This window comes from Diadema setosum, chromosome 14 (assembly GCF_964275005.1).
Source record: "Diadema setosum chromosome 14, eeDiaSeto1, whole genome shotgun sequence".
NCBI classification, from domain to species: domain Eukaryota; kingdom Metazoa; phylum Echinodermata; class Echinoidea; order Diadematoida; family Diadematidae; genus Diadema; species Diadema setosum.
In genome coordinates, this window is record NC_092698.1 from 20,185,112 (window position 1) to 20,206,135 (window position 21,024).

The 21,024-nt window shown below is 40.5% G+C and overlaps 1 protein-coding gene across 1 annotated transcript in view; it reads right to left on the minus strand.

The window, feature by feature from the left end:
* Positions 1 to 4,450: 4,450 nt before the first annotated feature.
* The window catches only part of LOC140238198 (DNA topoisomerase 2-binding protein 1-A-like), a 44,556-nt gene continuing 27,982 nt past the window's right edge, over positions 4,451 to 21,024 (minus strand). Inside the window, exons 16-30 of the mRNA XM_072318134.1 lie at positions 17,981 to 18,169; positions 16,705 to 17,206; positions 16,006 to 16,122; positions 14,870 to 15,019; positions 14,180 to 14,332; positions 13,391 to 13,632; positions 12,380 to 12,558; positions 11,361 to 11,556; positions 10,130 to 10,274; positions 9,502 to 9,655; positions 8,846 to 8,952; positions 7,818 to 7,931; positions 6,544 to 6,738; positions 6,000 to 6,133; positions 4,451 to 5,534 (exon numbers count right to left, since the gene is read on the minus strand). Of these exons, the coding sequence (XP_072174235.1) occupies positions 5,447 to 5,534; positions 6,000 to 6,133; positions 6,544 to 6,738; positions 7,818 to 7,931; positions 8,846 to 8,952; positions 9,502 to 9,655; positions 10,130 to 10,274; positions 11,361 to 11,556; positions 12,380 to 12,558; positions 13,391 to 13,632; positions 14,180 to 14,332; positions 14,870 to 15,019; positions 16,006 to 16,122; positions 16,705 to 17,206; positions 17,981 to 18,169 (2,665 nt within the window). The 3' untranslated portion in view covers positions 4,451 to 5,446. The remainder of the gene's footprint in view (positions 5,535 to 5,999; positions 6,134 to 6,543; positions 6,739 to 7,817; positions 7,932 to 8,845; positions 8,953 to 9,501; positions 9,656 to 10,129; positions 10,275 to 11,360; positions 11,557 to 12,379; positions 12,559 to 13,390; positions 13,633 to 14,179; positions 14,333 to 14,869; positions 15,020 to 16,005; positions 16,123 to 16,704; positions 17,207 to 17,980; positions 18,170 to 21,024) is intronic.

Sequence of the window (21,024 nt, forward strand, 5' to 3'; positions counted from 1 at the left end):
ATTCACAATCAATTACTTATTTACATTTCATAGCAAAAGTCAGTCCTCTCTCTCTACACACACATAATTTACACAACTTATCAACGAATCGTCGTGTGCCCAGGAGAACGACGCAAACTCACGCGATTCAAGAAAGGTGTGCCAGGGAAAATGATGCGAACACTGGCGAGGCCCATAGGTATAACACATGCCTTGCGTGCAGTCGTGTCGTTCTCCCAGGCGTACATTGATATTTACAAACCTTCAGATCATAAAAAGAGACATAACATATGAATACTACCTCAGCTATGAAGCACAGAGTCTCCAATTTGCTCATTATTGCTCCCGGCAATGTTGATGGTGAAAAGCACTATAAAAACTTGAAGATGTGCAAGTACTTTTGAACTTTTGGTCTGATATTTTGTGATGGCAGAAAACATTTGTGTACTTAGTCAATAGTGGTGAATAGCAGACTCAAGAGGCTGGCCCTGCATACATTAAGGGAGTGGGATTCGAAATGGCACCACTTGTTAGTAGGATACATAGATGGTGACCTAACACGTCACCTGGTTACCACATTCAAAGTACAAACTGTTCCCAACGATATCACAACCAGTAAAGTGGTCCAGACGCTCGAAACATACCACGTACACTGTAGTCACACCATAAGAAGTTCACAGAGAGAAGGGAAAAATCAAAAGCTGCTGAATGGAGGTTCTCAATTACCGATATTTTTGATTTTCCATTCACTGGAGATAGATACAAGATGAAATGACTTGGGCAGTTGCTCTTAGTTACATGTCAATACACCCCCTTTGTCTTGATACTATTTGACTTGCTGAATGTACTTTATGAACAAAACTTTGTGACATAAGATTCCTTTGAATATAAGCAAACTATCTTTTTTCTTTTTGTTCTAAATTTTTGTATGCTGTTTTTCTGTCTTTTTCTTCTTCTTTTTTTTTTTGGCAGGGGATGAGATTATAAGTTTTGGAAAACACATGTATCCTTAGCTAAACACTTACAAAATACAATACATGCACAGACTGCCACAACTGACTGAACTCCAAGCCCACAAACATCAAGGCCATGGTTCAAGGGATGTGAACCCCATTATTGCAGGCTTAAACCTAAAGTGTTTTTCTGACAAACCACACAAACCTCAGAATACGAAGAGTGACATATCTTTGAAGTGCCAGACATTTTATATGTAAGCGGGTAACACACTTACAGACCTGCTATCCATATCACTGTATAATTATATGCTGAATATTTCGTAAGGTTTTTATTTTCGCAAATTTTGCAAATTGGGTGCATTTCGCAAATATGAAGACAGGCAAAAATGTTGACTCTGATCCTAATATGAATGTGACATGCACGTATACATTTCACCCTTCAGTACTGTACTCCACAAACGTGAATTTAAAAAGAAGAAATCCAGTCCAAATATAAGTTAGTCTGATAAGAAAAAGTAAATACAGTTAAACTCGCATAAGTCGATCTTCTCGGGACTGAGCAAAACACATCGACTTAGGCGATTTTCGACTTGTGCGTAAGTCGAAAAAAAAAAACGACTTACAGTTACACCACACGTACGTATGTATAATGTACGTGTATGTTGTCTACTCTGGAGCTGAGAGCTAGAGAGGTGTGCCGCAGCACGGGTTGCCCGGCGGCAGGGCCGCGGCTAACTTTGCATGGACAGTGCATTAATATTGGCACAGGTCCGATTACTTTACACCCTTGTTAAACCTTGGGGAAGTGAATATGAACGATATTTGAGCAGTGATTGATTCCAGTTTACCATACTGTGGCTTGAAATGCGTGGAGAGGTGTAATTCTGATTTACCCGTGCCCGTAACTTTCCCCCTACTTTCCGCTTTGATAACTCAGCAGCTTCATCCCTACAACTCCACTGCACAGCGCAGACTGCAAACATACACAGACTATACACAGCCCAGTCACTGTACGCACAACTATACACAGCCCAGTCGCTGTACGTACATAGCGCGACAGGGCTGTACCATTAGTTCGGTGGGCTGTACCAGCGGACCTCCAAATACGAAGAGAGTTCATCGATCGCATGCGATCGCTTTGAATTTTGATACTTTAGATCATTTTTTTTTTTTTTTTTTGTCACCTGTCTGGTCGGGCTAGGTTTTACGTAAACAAAAACTGCCGTCTCGTGATTTTGACAGCGATTTATTACACAATAAAATCTTATTCGACTTAGGCACAGCGAATTCAGTGGTTTTTCCGTGAAAGTGTTCTTGGAATTTCATCGACTTAGGAGAGTATTCGACTTACAAAATTCGACTTGTGAGTGAATTAATACACATAAGTCAATGGGGAAAAATCGGGACTTTTTAAAATCATCGACTTGCGCAATTATTCGACATATGCAACGTCGACTTAGGCGAGTTTAACTGTATTATGAGTTCAATGGTAAAATTTGATTGAAATCAAGTGAAAAAGAAGGAAGTTATGACATTTGAAGTTCCGCTAATTTTTCAGAGAACAGTTCTTGAACAGTCAATATGACTATTCAAATGGTAAAGTGAGCATGTTATCCCCTCACAACTTGGCATATAGTTTGTATTTAAAATTTTGAAATTTCCAGTTTTCATTCAAATGCAATTATGCCTGAGGCTCAAATCGTGGTATATCGAACTGATCACTATTCTGAAGTCATTCAACCAGGAATAACATCATGTTTCAAACTTCAATAACGGAAACATCCAAGTTTTCATCATTTTTTGTACACGATCAAAATCGTGAGGTTATGACATGTTAGCTCACTCATTTGCATATTCATATCCACGGTTCAACTCACTCATTTGCATATTCATATCCACTGTTCCAAGAACTGTTTTGCAAAAATTAGCAAAACTTCAGAATGTCATAACTTCCTTATTTTTCATCAAATTTCAGGCAAATTTCTACTGTTGAACTCATAAGATTTTATTCTTTTTTATCAGACTTACTTATATTTGGACTGGATTTTCCCTTTAACAATTCGCTAAATCGTCGGGAAGCCCCTATTCGCGAAAATTTAGACTTGCTAAATATATGGCATATACAGTAATCTACCAGACAATTTATGTGGAATAATAGATCCTGAATGCCTGTACAGGCAAAGCCCATTACTGTATAAGCAGATAAGAATTTTCTGATTATATAGAAATCCTGTTAAAAAGAACAAGATAAATACAGCAACTAACGGCAATTGTACAAGTAAAATCCTATACACATTGTAATAACAAAGTCTTGTTGTATCCAAGTTCATTATAACGGGGTTCGTCTGTATGCGAATCAAAATTTACGGAGTTACTACAGTGCACTCCCATTATAACAAACACGGTTATAACGAAATTCCGGTTACAAAGAAGTAAAAATTCAGGCCGCAACATTATCAGCTCTATATTTTTTATTGTTTACTTGTTTAGTTATAACAAAATTTCAATAAAAAACTGCCGGTCCCGAGGACTTCGTTATAATGGGAGTTCTACTGTAAATGTAGAAGCCTTTTTTTTTCAGTACAGATAAAAACCAGGATCCACCTGAAATACTGGCAGGGATTTTACTGCATTTGATTCATGGTGACAATGTCGCATTTGACAGAAAGAGTATTATCCTTTAAACCTTAAAGAAACACAGAAATTTAGCAAACGGAGCACAGCATTGCACTAAACTCAGTACGCCATTAGCGGAATGCATGCGGGATGCAGTGAGGCCGTGTTTCTTCTTACCCTACAGAATCACTGTCTCGAGAAAAAGGAATTCAACATCAGCCTAAAAGTGGGCCCTGTTCATCATGTGAAGAAGTGACAAACTCCAGATGAAATGAGCAAAAATCTATTTCAAACATGCAAACCACAATGCACATATGCAACACCATATAACGAGAGGAATCACTGACAACGAGCAAAAATTTCATTTAATTAAATGATCCGAATTTGCAAAGTTCACTTGGATGTCCAACTCTGTACCTCCTTCTTCATAAACGTGATGGCTATTGATCATTTCAATCTTCTGCTTTCATAGCTTCTAATGCCCCCACTTCAAATCAGTATTGTCTGTCTCCATATGCAAATTTTTCTGAAACACCTATCACTGTCTCACATCCGTGTCTCCACCATACCAGTCTGCCAAGAGGTTTTGTACCCATTAAAGGGACAGTACAGTATTGGTGGGGATGAGAATTGGGCTTTTAACTTTTTGCGAGATACCAAGAAAACACTTATGATATAGTACAGAGCATACCATTTTAAGGAGGAATTCAAAGTTTATTTGATGAAAATCGGGTTTGGAATTACTGAAACATCCAAAAACAAAGCAAAGCAAAGCAGTCGTAATAAAGTGTGGGTCCCACACTTTATTAGAATTGCTCTTTTTTGGATATCTTGGCCATTTCAAAACCAATTTTCATCAAATAAATGTTTAATTCCTCATAGAATTACATGCTCTTTCATATTTCGTAAGAGGTTTCTCATTATCTCACCAAAAAATGTTAGAAACCTGAAATTAGGTCTCAACCAAAACTATACGTTCCCTTTAAACCCTATATCCTGACTGTCTCACAGTCTGCTATGCCACATGCTAGCTGTTCTCCGACTTAAGCTGGTCTCAACTTCAAAAGCCAGGATATGCGCAGTGCTGCTCACGTCAGAAGTTACTTTGAAAATTGCTTTCGCTTTATCAAACGGATCTACAAAGATGCATGTCCGCTTAACTCTGTGTCACATTTGCATGCCCAACTTAGTCAACAGCTTGCCAACTTCACACATTTCGTTCAGACACCAATCTTAATACTGTAAAACGAGGAATGTTCGCGTGCATTCTAATTTCGCGAGAGCCAAGATTTGTGAAATTAAAATGCACGCGAAAGTTCTCGTCTACGTTACATGTATTGAATGTTAGAGGCAACTCACGAATATTTCATGCCACGAAAATGGCCGTCGGCTCCAATTCGCGAAAATTTCATGCCACGAAAATATTGTGTTTTACAGTCTGTATGCCACAGTATATTGAAAGCATCAATCTTGACATTTTCTGTACAATTTTGCAGCACTACATTTCTAGCATTAAACGATTCTATAATGACACACACGTAACTTTGAAAAATAATGTTTCCAAAAGCCCTAATGCATCGCGGTCTCAGAACTATGTGGCTAACAGGGGCTTACACTATATGGCATACAAGAATTAAAATGCAATGGCTACACCACATTGCAAGAGACAATTGGCATAAAGAGATCTGATATCATCAAATACCTGACACAACAAACTCAATTTCTTTGGTCCCATGCAACATTAGAACAAAGCCTATTGTTTTTTGTTCTTTATCAAAATGCCCGATATATTGAACAAACTTTTTCTGGCTCAGCGAATCTCTTTTAACTCAGTTTCTACTCTTTCCCACTTGCAATGCCTCATTTCATAATTAAAGTGTTTTAACTCGTGCCTCCTATCGATGTCTAGTCCGTTTGCTCCTTGGCGTGGATGGCGCTTCAGATGGCCTCCTCTTGCTTCCCTGGGCAGCCTGCTCCACCAACCTGTCAAAGTGAAATGAGACACAGCATTTTTGAAAACCGTTTTTTTCCCCCCACTTTTTCTTCTTCTTCTTTTTTTTTTTTTTTGGGGGGGGGGGGGAGGGGGGTATTCGAGAACAGATAAAGTTACAAAAGTCAGTCTGTGTTTAGACTTTTCTTCCTATCTGGGGGATATCTTACAATTTCATGAAGTAACTTGCCGAACAAGGGTCACAGTTTACAGGCATGTGCAGTTTTTAGGTACGAAGCACTTAATGAGCTTTTTGGCCATGAGAACAGCTGCAAGTAAGATTTATTTTCACATCATGATGCAAAAGCGACAACTTTTGTTCATAAACGGGCCTATATGCCAAGCACAAATACTTTGATTGTACAATCATCTTTTTTTTTTCTTGATTTAAAAAAGAAGTAAAACCCAACAAACTAATAACTTTAAGACAAAGACAAAAATAAAAGGGGCTGACATACTTCTGAATTATGGGCTTGGCCTCATTGATGATGTAATTCTCGGGGTCAGGACTTGGGTCATGGACCAGGAAGTCTGCAATGTACTCTGGCTTGAGACAGAGAACTCCAGACTGCACCAGGTCCTCTAGAGCAACCTGAAAATTAATCATTTGGAATTTTTAAACACATATGACAAGCAGAGCAAGGATTCGAATCACAATTACAAAATAGAAACTCGCTGAGTTATGGTAATGCTGGGTGAGATTTAAACCATGGCATATAACTCCTAGTTTTGATTCTTTTGTTTTTAAAGTCCTCTCAAGTAAATGATGTCTACACTAATCTTACTGACTGCACAACACAGATACTTGGAGCATTTGCAATATTGAAAACTGAAACAAATTCTTCCACTCCATTATAACTATATGTTAAATAATTGCTGTGTACTTTAAACATGGTCAAATAGAAGACTGACTTGCAGCTGAAAGGAAGGTAAATGGGAAGGTAAATGTAAAAAATACTGCAAAGAACTCATTGGTCGCAGACAGAGTCAACGTTGTCTTACCGTGCTCGCATCGGCCTTGACCTTGTGCAGGTCAAAGAAGGCGTGGTTGGCATCGCGATGGGCGGAGAAGGGGGGCCGGACAGCCAGCACCTTGGCCCCGCCCGCCTCCAGCAGGCGCTTGAAGCACATCTCCTTGCTCTTCTCCACCAGGAGGAGTACCTTCCAGCCGTCAAAGGCCCCCTCGTGGCATCCAGCCTAAAGGAAGGGGAGCATTACACTAGCGATTGCTGTCTCCTTAGCATCCAACATTCACACCACTGATTGCTGTCTCCTTAGCATCCAACATTCACACCAGTGATTGCACTCTCCTTAGCATCCAACATTTACACTTGTGAGTGCAGTCTCCTTTAATAGAATCCAACATTCACACTAGTGATTGCTGCCTCTTTAGCATCCAACATTCACACCAGTGATTGCTATCTCCTAAGCATCCAACATTCACACCAGTGAGTGCTGTTTCCTTAGCATCCAACATTCACACCAGTGATTGCTGTCTCCTTAGCATCCAACATTCACACCAGTGATAGTTGTCTCCTTAGCATCCAACATTCACACCAGTGATTGCTGTCTCTTTAGCATCCAACATTCACTCAGTGATTGCTGTCTCCTCAGCATCCAACATTCACTCAGTGATTGCTGTCTCCTTAGCATCCAACATTCATGCTCATGCAGCAATCTCATAGTACATATTGGGTAATATATCTTGTATCCTTTTAACTTTGTAAGATACTTCTTGTTCATACATCTTCTACACTAATCATATATCATCAACTCATTTACACACTTAAAAAAAGTGATTGACTTGCAGGCCATCATCCCAATTTCATTGATTCACCTCCAAGATGTACCTGTTATGTACCTGTTATAACTTTTTTCTAATTTTGCAGGCACGTTGAGACCAGAAATTTCACGTTACTTCATAAACCAGGTCTCAACTATCATTTCATCAAAATTCTCCATAACAAGCAAAGTTATGAAACTTTCATGAATTCATTCTGAATCTCGGCAACTGTAACTTACCTCTATTCTACTTCAGCTAATCCAGTGGTACCAAAACAGAAGATGTGAATTTATGAATTGTTTGATCCTTGAAAATGTTCAAGCTTGGTTTACAGCAAGGCCAAGTTGCTTTCTTAAGCTTACATTTTGTGTTGTCTTTCTTTTTTCCAGGAGCTTTACTTCAACAAAACTAAATATTTGGGGGGGGGGGGTGGTTGAATAGCTCCAAAATGACCCATGTGGGGAGAAAGGAACACCAGATTGTCAGTAGTTACCCTTTCCTGGTCTTGTAGCTTGGCTCTCCATCTGGTGGCAGCCAGCGCCATCTTCTTCCCCGTCTCGCTGAGCTTGCTAAGGTCCGTCTGGTTTCCCCATTCATGAGGCTCCTCCTGAAATCATGTTTTCAAAAGGTAAAAGCAAAATTAGCAAGATAATGGCAACACATCGACCATGCTAAGATTCCACGATTGATTTAAGGTGTATCATGTAACTATTCAAACATTATTATGCAAGTGGCATCGTCTGAAATATCTTCTGGAACAACAAACACAATAACTATACAAACGAAAACTAAATGTATGGTAATTGTCAATTGGTCACTATATGTTGTAGCAAGTGTGCCGAAACTCTCGACTGCACATAATCTAATCATGAGCTTTAGTCAGTACATAAGCTAATTGTTTTGTCAAGAAAGTCATGTTTGCACTTCTTGGAAGAGAAGGGAACAAGTACTGGTATGAAGTTCTGCCTGCATTAGAAATCACCAATATGTTTTGGTGATAAAATGCAACAGGGCCAGCTGTACACGTTTTCACCGATAGTTCTTTAAGAGGAAGTCTATCCCCCCCCCCCCCCCAAAAAAAAAAAAAAAAAAACTTCAAAAGAAAGAGAAAATATTCCCTACAGAATGACACAAAAATGACAAAAATCAGATAAGAAATATGGAAGATATTTCATTTTAAAATTTCACATTTTTTCTAAAAACACTGCCTGACCAGTCATTATGAATATTCAAATTAGCAAGTTGACGGTGTCATGCTCTCACGATTTCTTTTTCATTTTGTACACAGAAATGACAAAAATCTCATATTTTAGCTGTATAAATATAAAACTTGCCCTAAAGCCACCCAAAATGAAAAAGAACAGATGCTAACTCTGACATATCTTAGTATGGGAACATGCTTTTCCTTGTATCAATTGAAAATAAAGATTTTTCCTACATTTCATTCATTAAATGCATGAAAAATTGGGATTATTTTTGGTAGATTTCCTATTTAAGGAAGCTCTGAATCTGAATACTTACCTCTACAAAGCCACGGGTCTCTCTGCACGCTTCCAAGTACGACTTGTGGAGAACCCACTTGCCTGTTGCCAGGGCAGCGAGATACTTTTCGTTCCTTGTGGGATTACCTGCAGGATGCAATGGATTGAAACACAAACAGTCAAATGGGCATTGTAGATTTGTTAGTGGTGGGGGAGGGGGGGTGTGGGAGAAATTAATAATTACGACAACCAAGGTCCTAGTCCAGTGCAGATGTGAGTAGAATTATGCACTGCCACCTCACATCAATTACTTTGTTGAGCTGAAATTCAACTCGTGCCTTAACCAGTAGAGGATTTTGCTACAATACACATTTCCCATAGACATCTGCCCGAGTATACTCTGACTCTTCTTCAACAGGTTAAGAAAAGGATAAGTATATACAAACATATTCAAGACTCGGGGAAAGTCCAGTCATTTAGTTATTGGTATGAAATATTTGACCCTTTTTTTTGTGGCCTGTCTTTTTTTTTTCTAACCTTTTAAATCAATTCATTGTAACCAGTAATAAAGTTTTTGCTTGCATAGGACAGGCTTATTAATGATAGAGGCACATCACAGAAGTGCACATCATATACTGTGAGTTGGCTTGGCTTAGCAAAGGGATAAAAGGTACAGACAAGAGACATGAAATGTACCAACTATAATGTGGGAGCAAGAGGCATCAAAGTATTGGGCGTCTTTCACCACGCCGCCAAGCTGTTCAACGAGGGCGCTGTAATCAATCTTCTCTTGCTGGCTCATCCCGCTGAAGAGAAACTTGGGTGCAGCGTCCTGTTGCTTGACAGCTGCCTGTAGAAGTAAAAAGTCATTATACAAACACACATTTAATATAAAGCTATTGAATCAAAAGAGAAAAGACAGAGAAATTTCATACACAAGAGAAAAGTCTTGCACAGTTTTCAGCACGTTTCATTTTTCTCCCAAGAAAAATATTCCTACAGACCTGTTCTTGGTACATAACAAGAGTGAAACAGTTTTGCATGTCCTCATCATCCAATAAGCTCTGTCTGTCCCCAAATATTTGAGAAAATTGAAATTGGTTAATTTCTTTGTAGAAACCATAATGAGAGCTACTCAACATCTACATCACACTGAGTTACAACATCTGTCTTATTCTCTAGTTCATAACTTTCTTTGTGTATCTAATATTTTTGCTTCCCCTAAATTCTGACAGATGTACTTATCTGATTTGTCTGTTTTCATACAAAGCAACATAATATCAGCAAAGACTTTCCCTTTAAAGGCAAGGAACCACAGTCTTACCTCTTGTTTGACTTCGTCTTCGATCTCGTCCCTTGGCTGCGGCGCCACCGCGGGTCTCGCCAGAGGCAACCTGATGGGCGGGGCCTTGGGTGTAGGAGTGGGAGGGGTGTCGTCAGCGTTCGCCCCTTGTCCCGGGGCCTCCTTTCTGTTGCGGGGGGTCTGGATGACAGGGGGATTTCAGAGTTTGGAGTGATATGGAGGAAGCGTTCCTTACAGGATGTTGCCATCAAAGGCAAATGATAATGAGATATGTTTAACGACATAACAGAAGACATTTGTGCTCAGAAACCCGAAAACACAAGAGCGGTGGCGATGTTAGTTTTGTGTGTCATTTTTCATCTGAGGAGATGGCTGGATAGCCCAGATAAATTCAGCTACACTAAGCTGGTCATCCATGGGGTCCAGTTGGATGTGAGGCGGGACCTCTTCACCGGGTTATCACCTGTATTTCTCTCCTTTTACATGAGGCACTTTAGGAAAAATAAATGTGAATCATCCCAATAGATGTTAGACAAAGAATGACACCAAGTTTTCAGTTGAAGTTCTATGCTACCATACATGGTTCTAACACATAAGCAGCCCTTGCATGAGAGAAAAATCCATAATGCTCACACTCCTCATTTAATTCACCATGGGTAATCACTGCTCCAAGTGATACCATGCATGTAAAAAGTGAGACAGTAAATTACCAGATAACCATGTCACACCTGAAGGTAAGACCATACCTGAACAATGGCAATGGGATGGTGAGGTAGTGGCTCTAATGTGGTTAATCACAAGTAAACACATGACGAAATGTGCTTCTCTGCTTGGGTCTATGCACATTTGCAGTCTTTTATACTTGACACACTCCAAATCCTATGCACAAAGTGATCTCCACTTAATCAATTCCTTCCTACATTGCTTCAGTACACGATGGGAAAAGTATGAATGTAAGGCTCCAGCGTAATTAAACCAACGTGCAGAGAGTTTGCTAACCAATGTTGGAGACATAATTGGCAGTTTCTATCCACTGCAACTCAAAATCAAGCCTAAAATTTCCGGGGGCGGATCCTGGAATTCTGTTATTTTTTTGGTTTGAAAAAAAAATAAAGGGGGGCGCGCCTGGTGCGCCGCTCCCTGGGTTCACCACTGATTTCAACAAGTAAGATTCTGCATAACAAGGAATCACATTACAGTTGTAATACAAGTTCATATCTATCTAGACACATAATCTACATGACATGCTCACAAATCAGTGGGACTCTCCCCTTGACTTACCTCCTGGGCTGGATCTTCCACTTGTTGACCATCCTCCCCCGGTTCATCCGAATCTGTGTGCTCATTGTCTGCCTGCTTCAGCTTTGCTAAGATCCGCTCTTTCTCCCTCCTGCTGGTCGGATCATCCCAGGTTATTTGCACGCTCTGCGATGCTTCTGTGTGGAGACCTTCCCCAAATAAAAAACATAAATAAATCAATAAAATAAACACAAAAAATCAGCCTGTCTAATTAGTAATGATGAATGAAATGCATTTTTTTTTCCCTTTTTGCTTTTGGTCCCTACATCTGAGTAACGTACAGCACTTGTGTTGGAATATTAAATGGAGTCATTTGGAGTCCATATCACACTCATCATATCATAGCTCATATCCATGTAAGTCAGGACTGTTCTCTGTCTTCAGTTCATACATTTGAGATGCATTATCCACCCAACCCTCTCCCCAACCCCTTTTTATTGGGGGGGGGGGGGGGGGAGGGGTTGCCGAGTATTTGAAGTTCATTGATTATTCCTGAATAGCTTTCAGTGCAAGAGGACGTAAGACTACACACAAACTGTCTGAACAGACATCTTGACAGACATCGTACAATATCATAATCTAAACAATAAACAATGAATAAGCACTAGTGGTGAGCAAGACCAGGCGTAGCTCACAGTGGCTTAAGCTTGCCATCTCATCCAAGCATGTTTGCATCTTGGACATCAACTATGTCATTTGTAAAACTTCTTCCTTTTTAACAACACGAATGAACAGGTGCAGAGAGTCAGACAGTCTATCATTGATCTTTTTGGTTGGCCAAAAGTGAAAAGAGATGTCCACTGCTTTTATTTTTTTCCTCCAATGGTAGAAATATTTAGTGGATTTACGATGACTACACAACTTAACTCCACCTCCCCCCCCCCCAAAAAAAAAAAAGATAAAAAGAAAATGGCCATTTCACCATCTCATAAACGCAGGGATACCGCAAATACAAATGAGAGAAATTTTCACCTATGTCCCTCGCTGTCTCAACTGGTTGTGCCTTCTCAGAACTGCGTTTGGATCGCAATCTCGAACTCCTCCTACCACTGGCATTACCATCCGAGCCGGAGGTTGCATCGCCACCGACTGAGAGACCCGAGACACTGTTGCCATGACGCCGTCGACCCCTTCTGCTACCACGAAGGTTCCTTTCGAAGAAGAAGAAGAAAAAAAAAAGGATTGGGAGAGTTCAGAGAATAACCCCATAATCTGTAGTTGTGTGTAACTCACATGACTCACAAAGTTTTCGCATTATCTTCTAGACAGAAGTTGTGAAAAACTTCTGTCTCGAGTAATCGAGTCTCGAGTAAGTGATAAATCAAAATCAAAACGTGAACAATGAACATGAATACAGTGGACTCCCGTAAAACAACGTCCTTGGGACTGGCAGTTTTCTTTCATTACATCAAAATTCCGTTGTAACTGAACAAATAAACAATAAGCATACATAGAATGGATAATGTTGCGGCCTTAATTTTTACTTCGTTGTTACCGGAATTTCGTCATAATGGTGTTTGGTATAACGGGAGTGCACTGTATAAACACGTACTTTACTCCAGACTTTCAACAGTCCCCTTCCCAATCGTGTACACCTCCCTCTCCTGTCCACAAAGATTTTCGTTGACATATGCTTGTAAACTGGGAATTTATACAGATGACAGTGTGCAGGAGTGCAAAACAGATACAGTGTATTCACGCAAGATGCATTTCACTTAAGCAATTCACACATATATCATGTCTCTCTGTGTTATAAAGTTTGGCTAAACGGCATATAACTATTGCTTGCAAAGCGAGAAACACCCACAGTCCCACAGCCACCCAGTTTGTGTGACCTAAATATATTCAGAGTTACCAGCAGAAACGACTTCATATAGTCACATGACACTAGTCATATGACAGTAATCACAAGACACTAGTCACATGACACTAATCACATGGCACTAGTCACACTGATGCTCAAGCAAGACTTGAATCACTCACATGGAGGAGGACATGATGTTGTCCAGCTGCTTCTGAAGATCCTGCCCCGCCTTTTCCTGCTCCCCTGCGTCTACCGCCCTCATCAGTTCCTCGTCTGACAGTGAATCTGCTGGGATGCTGCCCTCCAGTTTCTCCTCTGCCTTGGGCGGAGGGGGAGCTACAGGGGTGGCCATGGCAGGCGGAGGTGGTGGTCTGGGCTGCACTTGCCTGGCGGGAGTCTGGCTGCGAGAAGCCACAACTGACTGCAGAGACGGCATTGAAACAAGGATAATTTGAATCAACAATTTCAAGATGTAACCGTGGCATTGCTAGCTAACATTATACGTTAATCCTCACACTGGAAAATTTGAGATGACAAACCAGTCTGGAAACAAAGATGGATGTCTCAGTTTAACACATACACCATTTTCTTTTTCCCATCAGTGTAAAGGCCACGTTTGCATAACAAGGAAGGTAATTAATTGTATACTGCAAAAGCGGATATTTGTCGCGCTTGGCCCGGTAAGAAGAGTTTTGCGTGGTTTTAATTCTGCGGAATCAAGACATCAACTACTGGAACATATGGCAAGCAGAAATATTTGGCTGCTTTTATTTTCGCGCTAGTTTCTTGTTGTGCGAAATGCGCAAAAAATTCAACGCCACAAAAATTTCCACTTTTACAGTATATGGTAACCGCATCAAGTGGAGCAATGCATGTTAACCTGCTGAACTAACAAATAGAGAAGGATGAGCGGCATATTTGCAAGTCTATAACCAAGGTTGGAGTTCCCCTTTAATGGGGATACATACCAGACTGAGCTTTGGGTTGTAGGTGTGAGGATACTGGGCCTCGTCCACTCTCTTGTTCTCTTCCTGGCACGCCATCAGCCAATGGGGAGAGACAATGGTCTTCCCCTGACTCTTGGCCAGACGGAACTCCTTGGTGATGTCATTGGCCTTGCCCTGCAAGATGAATGGATGAATGGATGAATGGATGAATGGATGAATGGATGTATGGATGAATGGATGAATGGATGAATGGATGAATGGATGAATGGATGAATGGATGAATGGATGAATGGAAGAATGGATGAATGGATGAATGAATAAATAAATAATAAATAAATAAACAAAAAAAGAAAGTCAGCTTTCATTCAACTACTGTAAACATCAAATATCATATAAGCAATCATCTTCATCTAGGCCACAAAAAAAATCCGACAAATCTCAAAGTTCAAATATTATGCAGTATTTGAAATTTTCTTGATATTTGTGCTAAAAACAAAACAAACACTCAAAACAGAAACTGCATGTGGATATTCTTTTGGAAATTAAATTCTGCACTTTATAATTATGGTAACAATTGGAGGCTTTCACAAGTGAACACGAACAGTAGCAAACAGTTCTGTGACCTAATTACCTGGTACAAGTTAACATGAAAAATTCTTAGGCTGACACTAAACTGATGGCAAGAAAAATTTTCTCTACCACATTTCTGACCTGGAAAATGAAGTGGGTGCAGGTCTCATCGTACGTCCACCGATACTCTGCGCCCATCGCCATGGCAATGGTGTTGTAATCGCTCTGCTTCCTGCTCAGCTTTTTGCTGACGCAGATGATGACCCCATGCAGGATTCCTGGGGCAGGCTCCTTTGACAACCAAAACAACAGACAAAATCATTTGACATTTCTCACTACCAAAAAAAAGCAATTCCCGTACAATGGGCATCAGTTAATGGGGCTCTCTTCTTAATTGGGTAGGATCTGAATACACACTTCATAGGTGTGTGATCACAGAATGAACTTCACATCTATAAATCAGGTACTCTGGTTAAATGGCATCTGCTCTTGCTGACCTTGAGCAATTAGGTGAAGAGCACTAGCTACAAAGCTAGAATTGTATGTTGAATGGACTGTAAAGGAATATAATTATTTCAATATTGGTAAAGGGGAGGGGTCCTTTAACTTTTGTTTTGTTTTTAAAAAAACATCCCACATGTCCACAAGTGCAGTGACAAAGTGAAACATGAACAAGTAGAGTTCAAACTCACAAACTGAAAAGGCCCACACCTTGCAGCACATCTCTGCAGCAGAATTTCACTCACTTATTCATGGAGAATTAATCATACCCTTTTAACAAAACTGCAACAATCGCCACACTAATTCTTAGTAGCCAAGACAAGATTGTAGTACCTCTCATCAGCAGAATTTCAAACACCCATTCAGGCAGACTCAATCATGCCCTTAAAAATTGAGAGGAAAAAAAAATCCCCATATTCCTTGTAGCCAAATCATGAAGGTAAAACAGAGCATTCTGCTTGAAGGGATAAATTGATAATTAGGTTTTTATTTTGCGAATTTCGTGCGTCGCGTGCTCTTCGCTAATTTAAAGACACGCGAAAATATTGACTCTGATCCCAACATGAATGTGACATGCACGCATACACGTCTTCATTCAGCACTGTACTCCATGGTCGCGAATTTAACCACTCGCAAAATTGTCCGGATTTGCGAAAAAATTAGACTCGCTAAATATACGGCGTATACAGTTGGTGAGGAATGAATATTGATAATTAAATAAGGGACAAAATAATGAATAAAACAAAACAAACAAACAGCGACAGGTGGATACGCACCTCATCCTTAAAGACGCCATCCTCCATCCCGTCTTCCCCATCACCGTGCCCCGCTGAGCTCCCAAGGCGGAACTGGAGGGCGTTGGCAATGTTCTGGTGGAAGAACTCGTCCAGAGGCTAGAGAGTCATGAGACAAACACCAGAAACACATATATTCTCTTTCTATTTGCATACTAGCACATATATTCGGAAACCATGACTGCCATAAGGGACACTGTCATGCTACACACACACACACACACAATCTTAATTCAGCTTGGCAGTCTCCACTGCAAAGGGACAAACATACTCAATTTCAGAATTTCAAAACATTTTCAAGCGGACCACTGATGTATTATCAAAACATAAATTGCTAACAAACACTGACTCATAGGTATGCAGAAGAGAGAAAGAAAAAAGAAATCCCAAACCTTGGGATCTATTTCCTGAGTTTTCCACCTAAGAACATGTTTCAGTCTTCAAATCTTTTCTTCCTTTTAAATGTTATGATGTCATCCACTCATAATCATACCATTTTTTTTATTCTTGCTTGTTCCATCTGGCAAAAAGATAAAATGATGAAGTAATTTTTTTGTCTTCAAGCAGAATTATTTATTCTATTATAACAGAATATTTGTTTCTTATATCCTAAGTAGTGCAGCTAACCAGTGGGCACCAGCCACCTTTAAAGTGCTTCACTGTGACTCCTCAAAAGCTTACCAAGCTAGACTTCCGGCGCTGGCTCCCTTTCACTCCCGTTGACATGCCCGGTGAATCCAGCGCTGCTACCGCCTCCTCCAAATCAAACGACGGCTTGAAGCCTGGACGCAAGAGCCTACTCGGCGTACTGTCCCGACCTGGGGTTTGACCCTTCACCCCCTGCAGAACTTTATTCTTGATCGGCTCTGGGGGCGGAGCAGGTCGCTCAGTTGCCACATCCTCAACATCACCTGCAGTCTTACCTTCACCGGCCTTGCTCCTGTCTCCCCTCTCCTCCTTGAAAGGAGATGGGTCTGGCTCCTGTGCATTCTGCTCTGATTCTCTCTTGGGGTCGTGGGAGACACGCCCACTTTTGGATGCTTCGCTCTCAACGCCCCGTTCCTCCTTACGCCTGCTCGTGTTTGGAATGTTGCTTTGAGGAACCTCCTCCTTGATCTTGAGGTCAACCAGATAGTCCTTTTCCGCCTGCCTCTGTCCAGTTCTGGCACAAGCTAATAGCCATCTACACAATCGAGAGAATACAGAAGGTTAAACAGTGTAAAAAGCTCACATGATCTTGGCAGTTTTGAAGTAGTACACAGGAGTGTTGATACAATCCCATTTTTTTTAATGCACAACCAATTTGTAGTCCAATGCTCCCCCCCCCCCCCCACCAATTTACTGTGAATCCCGGCTGCCAGTCTCTCCACATTCACATCAAAAACATACTGATGCACAGTAAAAGATAAAACCTTGAAGGCAAGCATCATAATTGCAACTAATCGGCAAGTTGCCCTTCATTGATGTAAATAAATGCTGATTATTCAGTGTTATCAATCAGTGGCTAGTGGGTGGAAGCTTTGTAGTCCAGTGGATGTGACACCTGTCTGGCAATAAGGAGGTTGTTGGTTTGAGTAGTACCCGAGTATGTATGCCCATGCATACCCATATGCAATAAAAACAGCTCAGTGCGAAAATCATTGATTTGAATAAACATTTGAATAATGTAGTTCAAAAATTGGAAAACTGCAAATACTTAGCATGCTATGTCAAATTACAGAAAAAAAAACTTTTTTTTTTTCCATCAAATATGTATTCTTATCCTTTATCGAGATAAAAAAGTACAAATTATCATAACACATACAAGTTGGCAGTTCTGTTCAAACTGTCATTGTGCAATATCTCACTAGAAGAATCAAGTCTCTTTAACATTACTAATACTTTCACTCATATTAAACTCAAATGCTTTTTGGTCCGTTTTAAAGGGAGAACAACGTTTTCTAGGCAATTAACTTACTCTGTGGTGACAGCAGGAACCTTCCACTTCTTGGCGGCCATGTACTTGGTGCCCTCGGGGTCCCTCAGCAGGAGGTGTGTGTTGGCCTCCAGGTTGTTGACAGCCTTGCGCACAAAGTACTCCTGGCACCGCGCCCCCAGCAACTCAGCGATGTGGAGGAGACAGTCCCGCTCTAGGGAATTGTACTGGCTGCAGAGAGATGTTTTTATAATAATTCAATGTGCTGTGTCTGTCACACAGTGACACTCCTGGTGCAGAAAAGGTGCGACCTCTTTTTGATGCTGCTTCATTTGGAAAGAGCCATTATTTAAAGAAAACAGTTACTGGACAAAAAGGTTATGAGTTCTTTCTTGAACAGAGAGAATGAGGTCTCCATTCTCAGTTCCACAGGCCATAGAGTTCCAGAGAGAAGAACTACACTGGGAGAAAGCTCTGTTGCTTCATGAACGATGTGTGTGGGGAACTCAAAGGGTGTTAGCAAGGGGTGAACAAAGACATCGTGTTGGTTTGTACTAATGGAGTAGCTCCTGAAAGGTAACTTGGTGCTGTGTCATGTGAAACCGTGCTTCTGAACATATTTCCACCCAAGGCCCACCTTGGCTACTACAAATTTTTTTTGAAATCCTTGAAGACTGAATGCAAACCTTACTCTATTTCATCTCTGGCCGACATCGCTGCTCACCTTGTAGAGCTCTAGCTACTGCCCACTGGTTGAGAAGCAGGGCTTTAAAGAATCTCCCCAGTCTCCCATTAGCAAGATCACATTAGGGGGGTAACAATCATCTCTATCATCATCATCTTTCCATTTGCAAAATAAATGATGTTCAATCCCTTCAGTGTGCTTAACCCCACTTGCTGGCCTGCCAGGGCAGTTAAAATTCACTATTGGGGCAAGTAATACCATTGCGTACCTGCCTGCTAAAAGTATGAAGCCCTGACACATTAAAAAAAAAATATCATTCTGGAAAGGGGAGAAATCATGTTTTGTAATGCCCTGCCCTATCGCACAGCATCATCGATGGTCACGAGCAGTGTGAACCGGCTGGGCTAATTTGTATGTTTTGTATAATTTGTGTGAAGTTGGCTTCTGTCCAAGACTGATAATTCAATAACTATCCCACGCAAATAAAGGGGGTCACTTTTGTCAAATCTTGCATTATAAGACACCTGCCTACTTCCAAGCTATGACTTTTCAAAACAGAAAAGGGCCTCGATGAAGAACTGCTTCTTTAAAGTTTAAAAATAAATGCTCCCAAAAACTGCAAACGTGTCACAAACAGCAAACAGAGGATACCCTTTGTGCTTGAATTTGTATTTCTGCCTTGGTTTATTCCTATACCTCCTGCAATCAAACAACTGTTAAGAAACTAATGGAACAAAGCATTCACAATACAACTACATTTACAAGTAGTTTCTCTAGCTGTTTGGCAATAGCTGACCAGCTGTCAAGATGTTATGTTGTTGCTTTCAAGGTTGCATTGACCATGCCTCACAAAGGACCAGACTTTTCTTTGGTTTTCTCTTTTTTTTTGGGGGGGGGGTGGGATCCAGTTTGGATGCAAGACAATTATCAGCTTGCTTCCTCTCCTAAAACTTGTTTGCTGAAGAGGGGTTATCAGTAAATGCGGCAAAAAAAGGATTAAAAAAAAACTTTGCAAGAAGTGTCTACTCTGTGTCTGTTCGAATGAGATGAACTCTATTGTACATCACCACCTGAGTAAGATGCAGTAAAGCCGCTTACTTCTCGAGACCACATGCAGTTTTGCACAAATATTGGACCCCAGCACAAAGGAATTTGACCTTCTGGATGGATCATCTGGCCATCGGCAGAGAGAGAGAGAAAAGCCTCACTTTTCCTTTTTCTAATCTCCACTGGAGATTTGACCTCTTAGCATGATTTGATTTCCCACAAGGAAAAGCCTGACCTTTAACTGACATTATTTGTCCCTTACAAAAAGATATCTGACCTCCACACGGAAGGGAAGATCTGACCACAAATACATGGCTGACAAAATTCCCACATCCAAGAATCAGGGAAATCACAAAGAGCAATCAGAAAAACACATGTGGTTTCATGCCTCTTCACAGGCCACAATAATACCTAACGCCAGTTAGGAAGGACACAATCACACAACTGCAGTGCAGTTCTCCAGGAACTTTAATACGTGAAGTAACTCTCAGGCAGAACGGAGAGGTTGATTCAGTTATGAACCCCACAAAGAAGGTTACAGTGTTAAAGGACAATCTTGGACCAGAAATAACTTGATTCAAAAGAAGAAGAAGAAGAAAAAAAAAAATAACAATTTGCAACCATCATGGTGAAAATTTCATCCAAAAATTAGATAAAATTTAGGGAAGTTATGAAATTATGATATTTTGGTAATTTTCACTAAAAAGTTACTAAAAAGACTAACTTAACCCTAACTAGGCCGGGGGGGGGGGGGGGGGGGGGGGGGGGGGGGGGGCCTCCGAGGCCCCCCCCTCGACGTTCCGCACGATGTATCGCAATCGCAAAAAGCTATCCCCGCGACGTTTCATGACTTTTTTCTTTCAAGTCTCCCGCATCTTTTGACACCAAATTTGCGACGCCCGGGCGCGCGGTCCCGAAGTTACGCATAAATATGTACATGCATGTCAGACCAAAAATTGCTCAAAAACGTCAATTCGTGTACAATTTCAATGCAAACTGTGCTTACTGGCAAATTTCATAAAAGCATGATTATTTTGGTGTTTTAATGATTAAAATCAATGAATATCATATTTTCTTGTTCGGAGCGATGTCGCAGACAAATTTCATCGAAAAAACAATGAAAAACATAAAGTCGAAAAACAAAGAAATACATAAGAAATTCAAAAAAACAATAAAATACTTAAGAATTTTTTCTGATATCACTATTTTTTTTATTACATTTGCTAAGGACATTAAAAAGAATATTTACACAAAAAATGTGCCTGTTTTGAGCTTTTTTTGTGTGATTTATACCAAATAGTTTGATTTTATGCATCATCATGCATAAATTAGCATAATTTAGCATAAATGATGA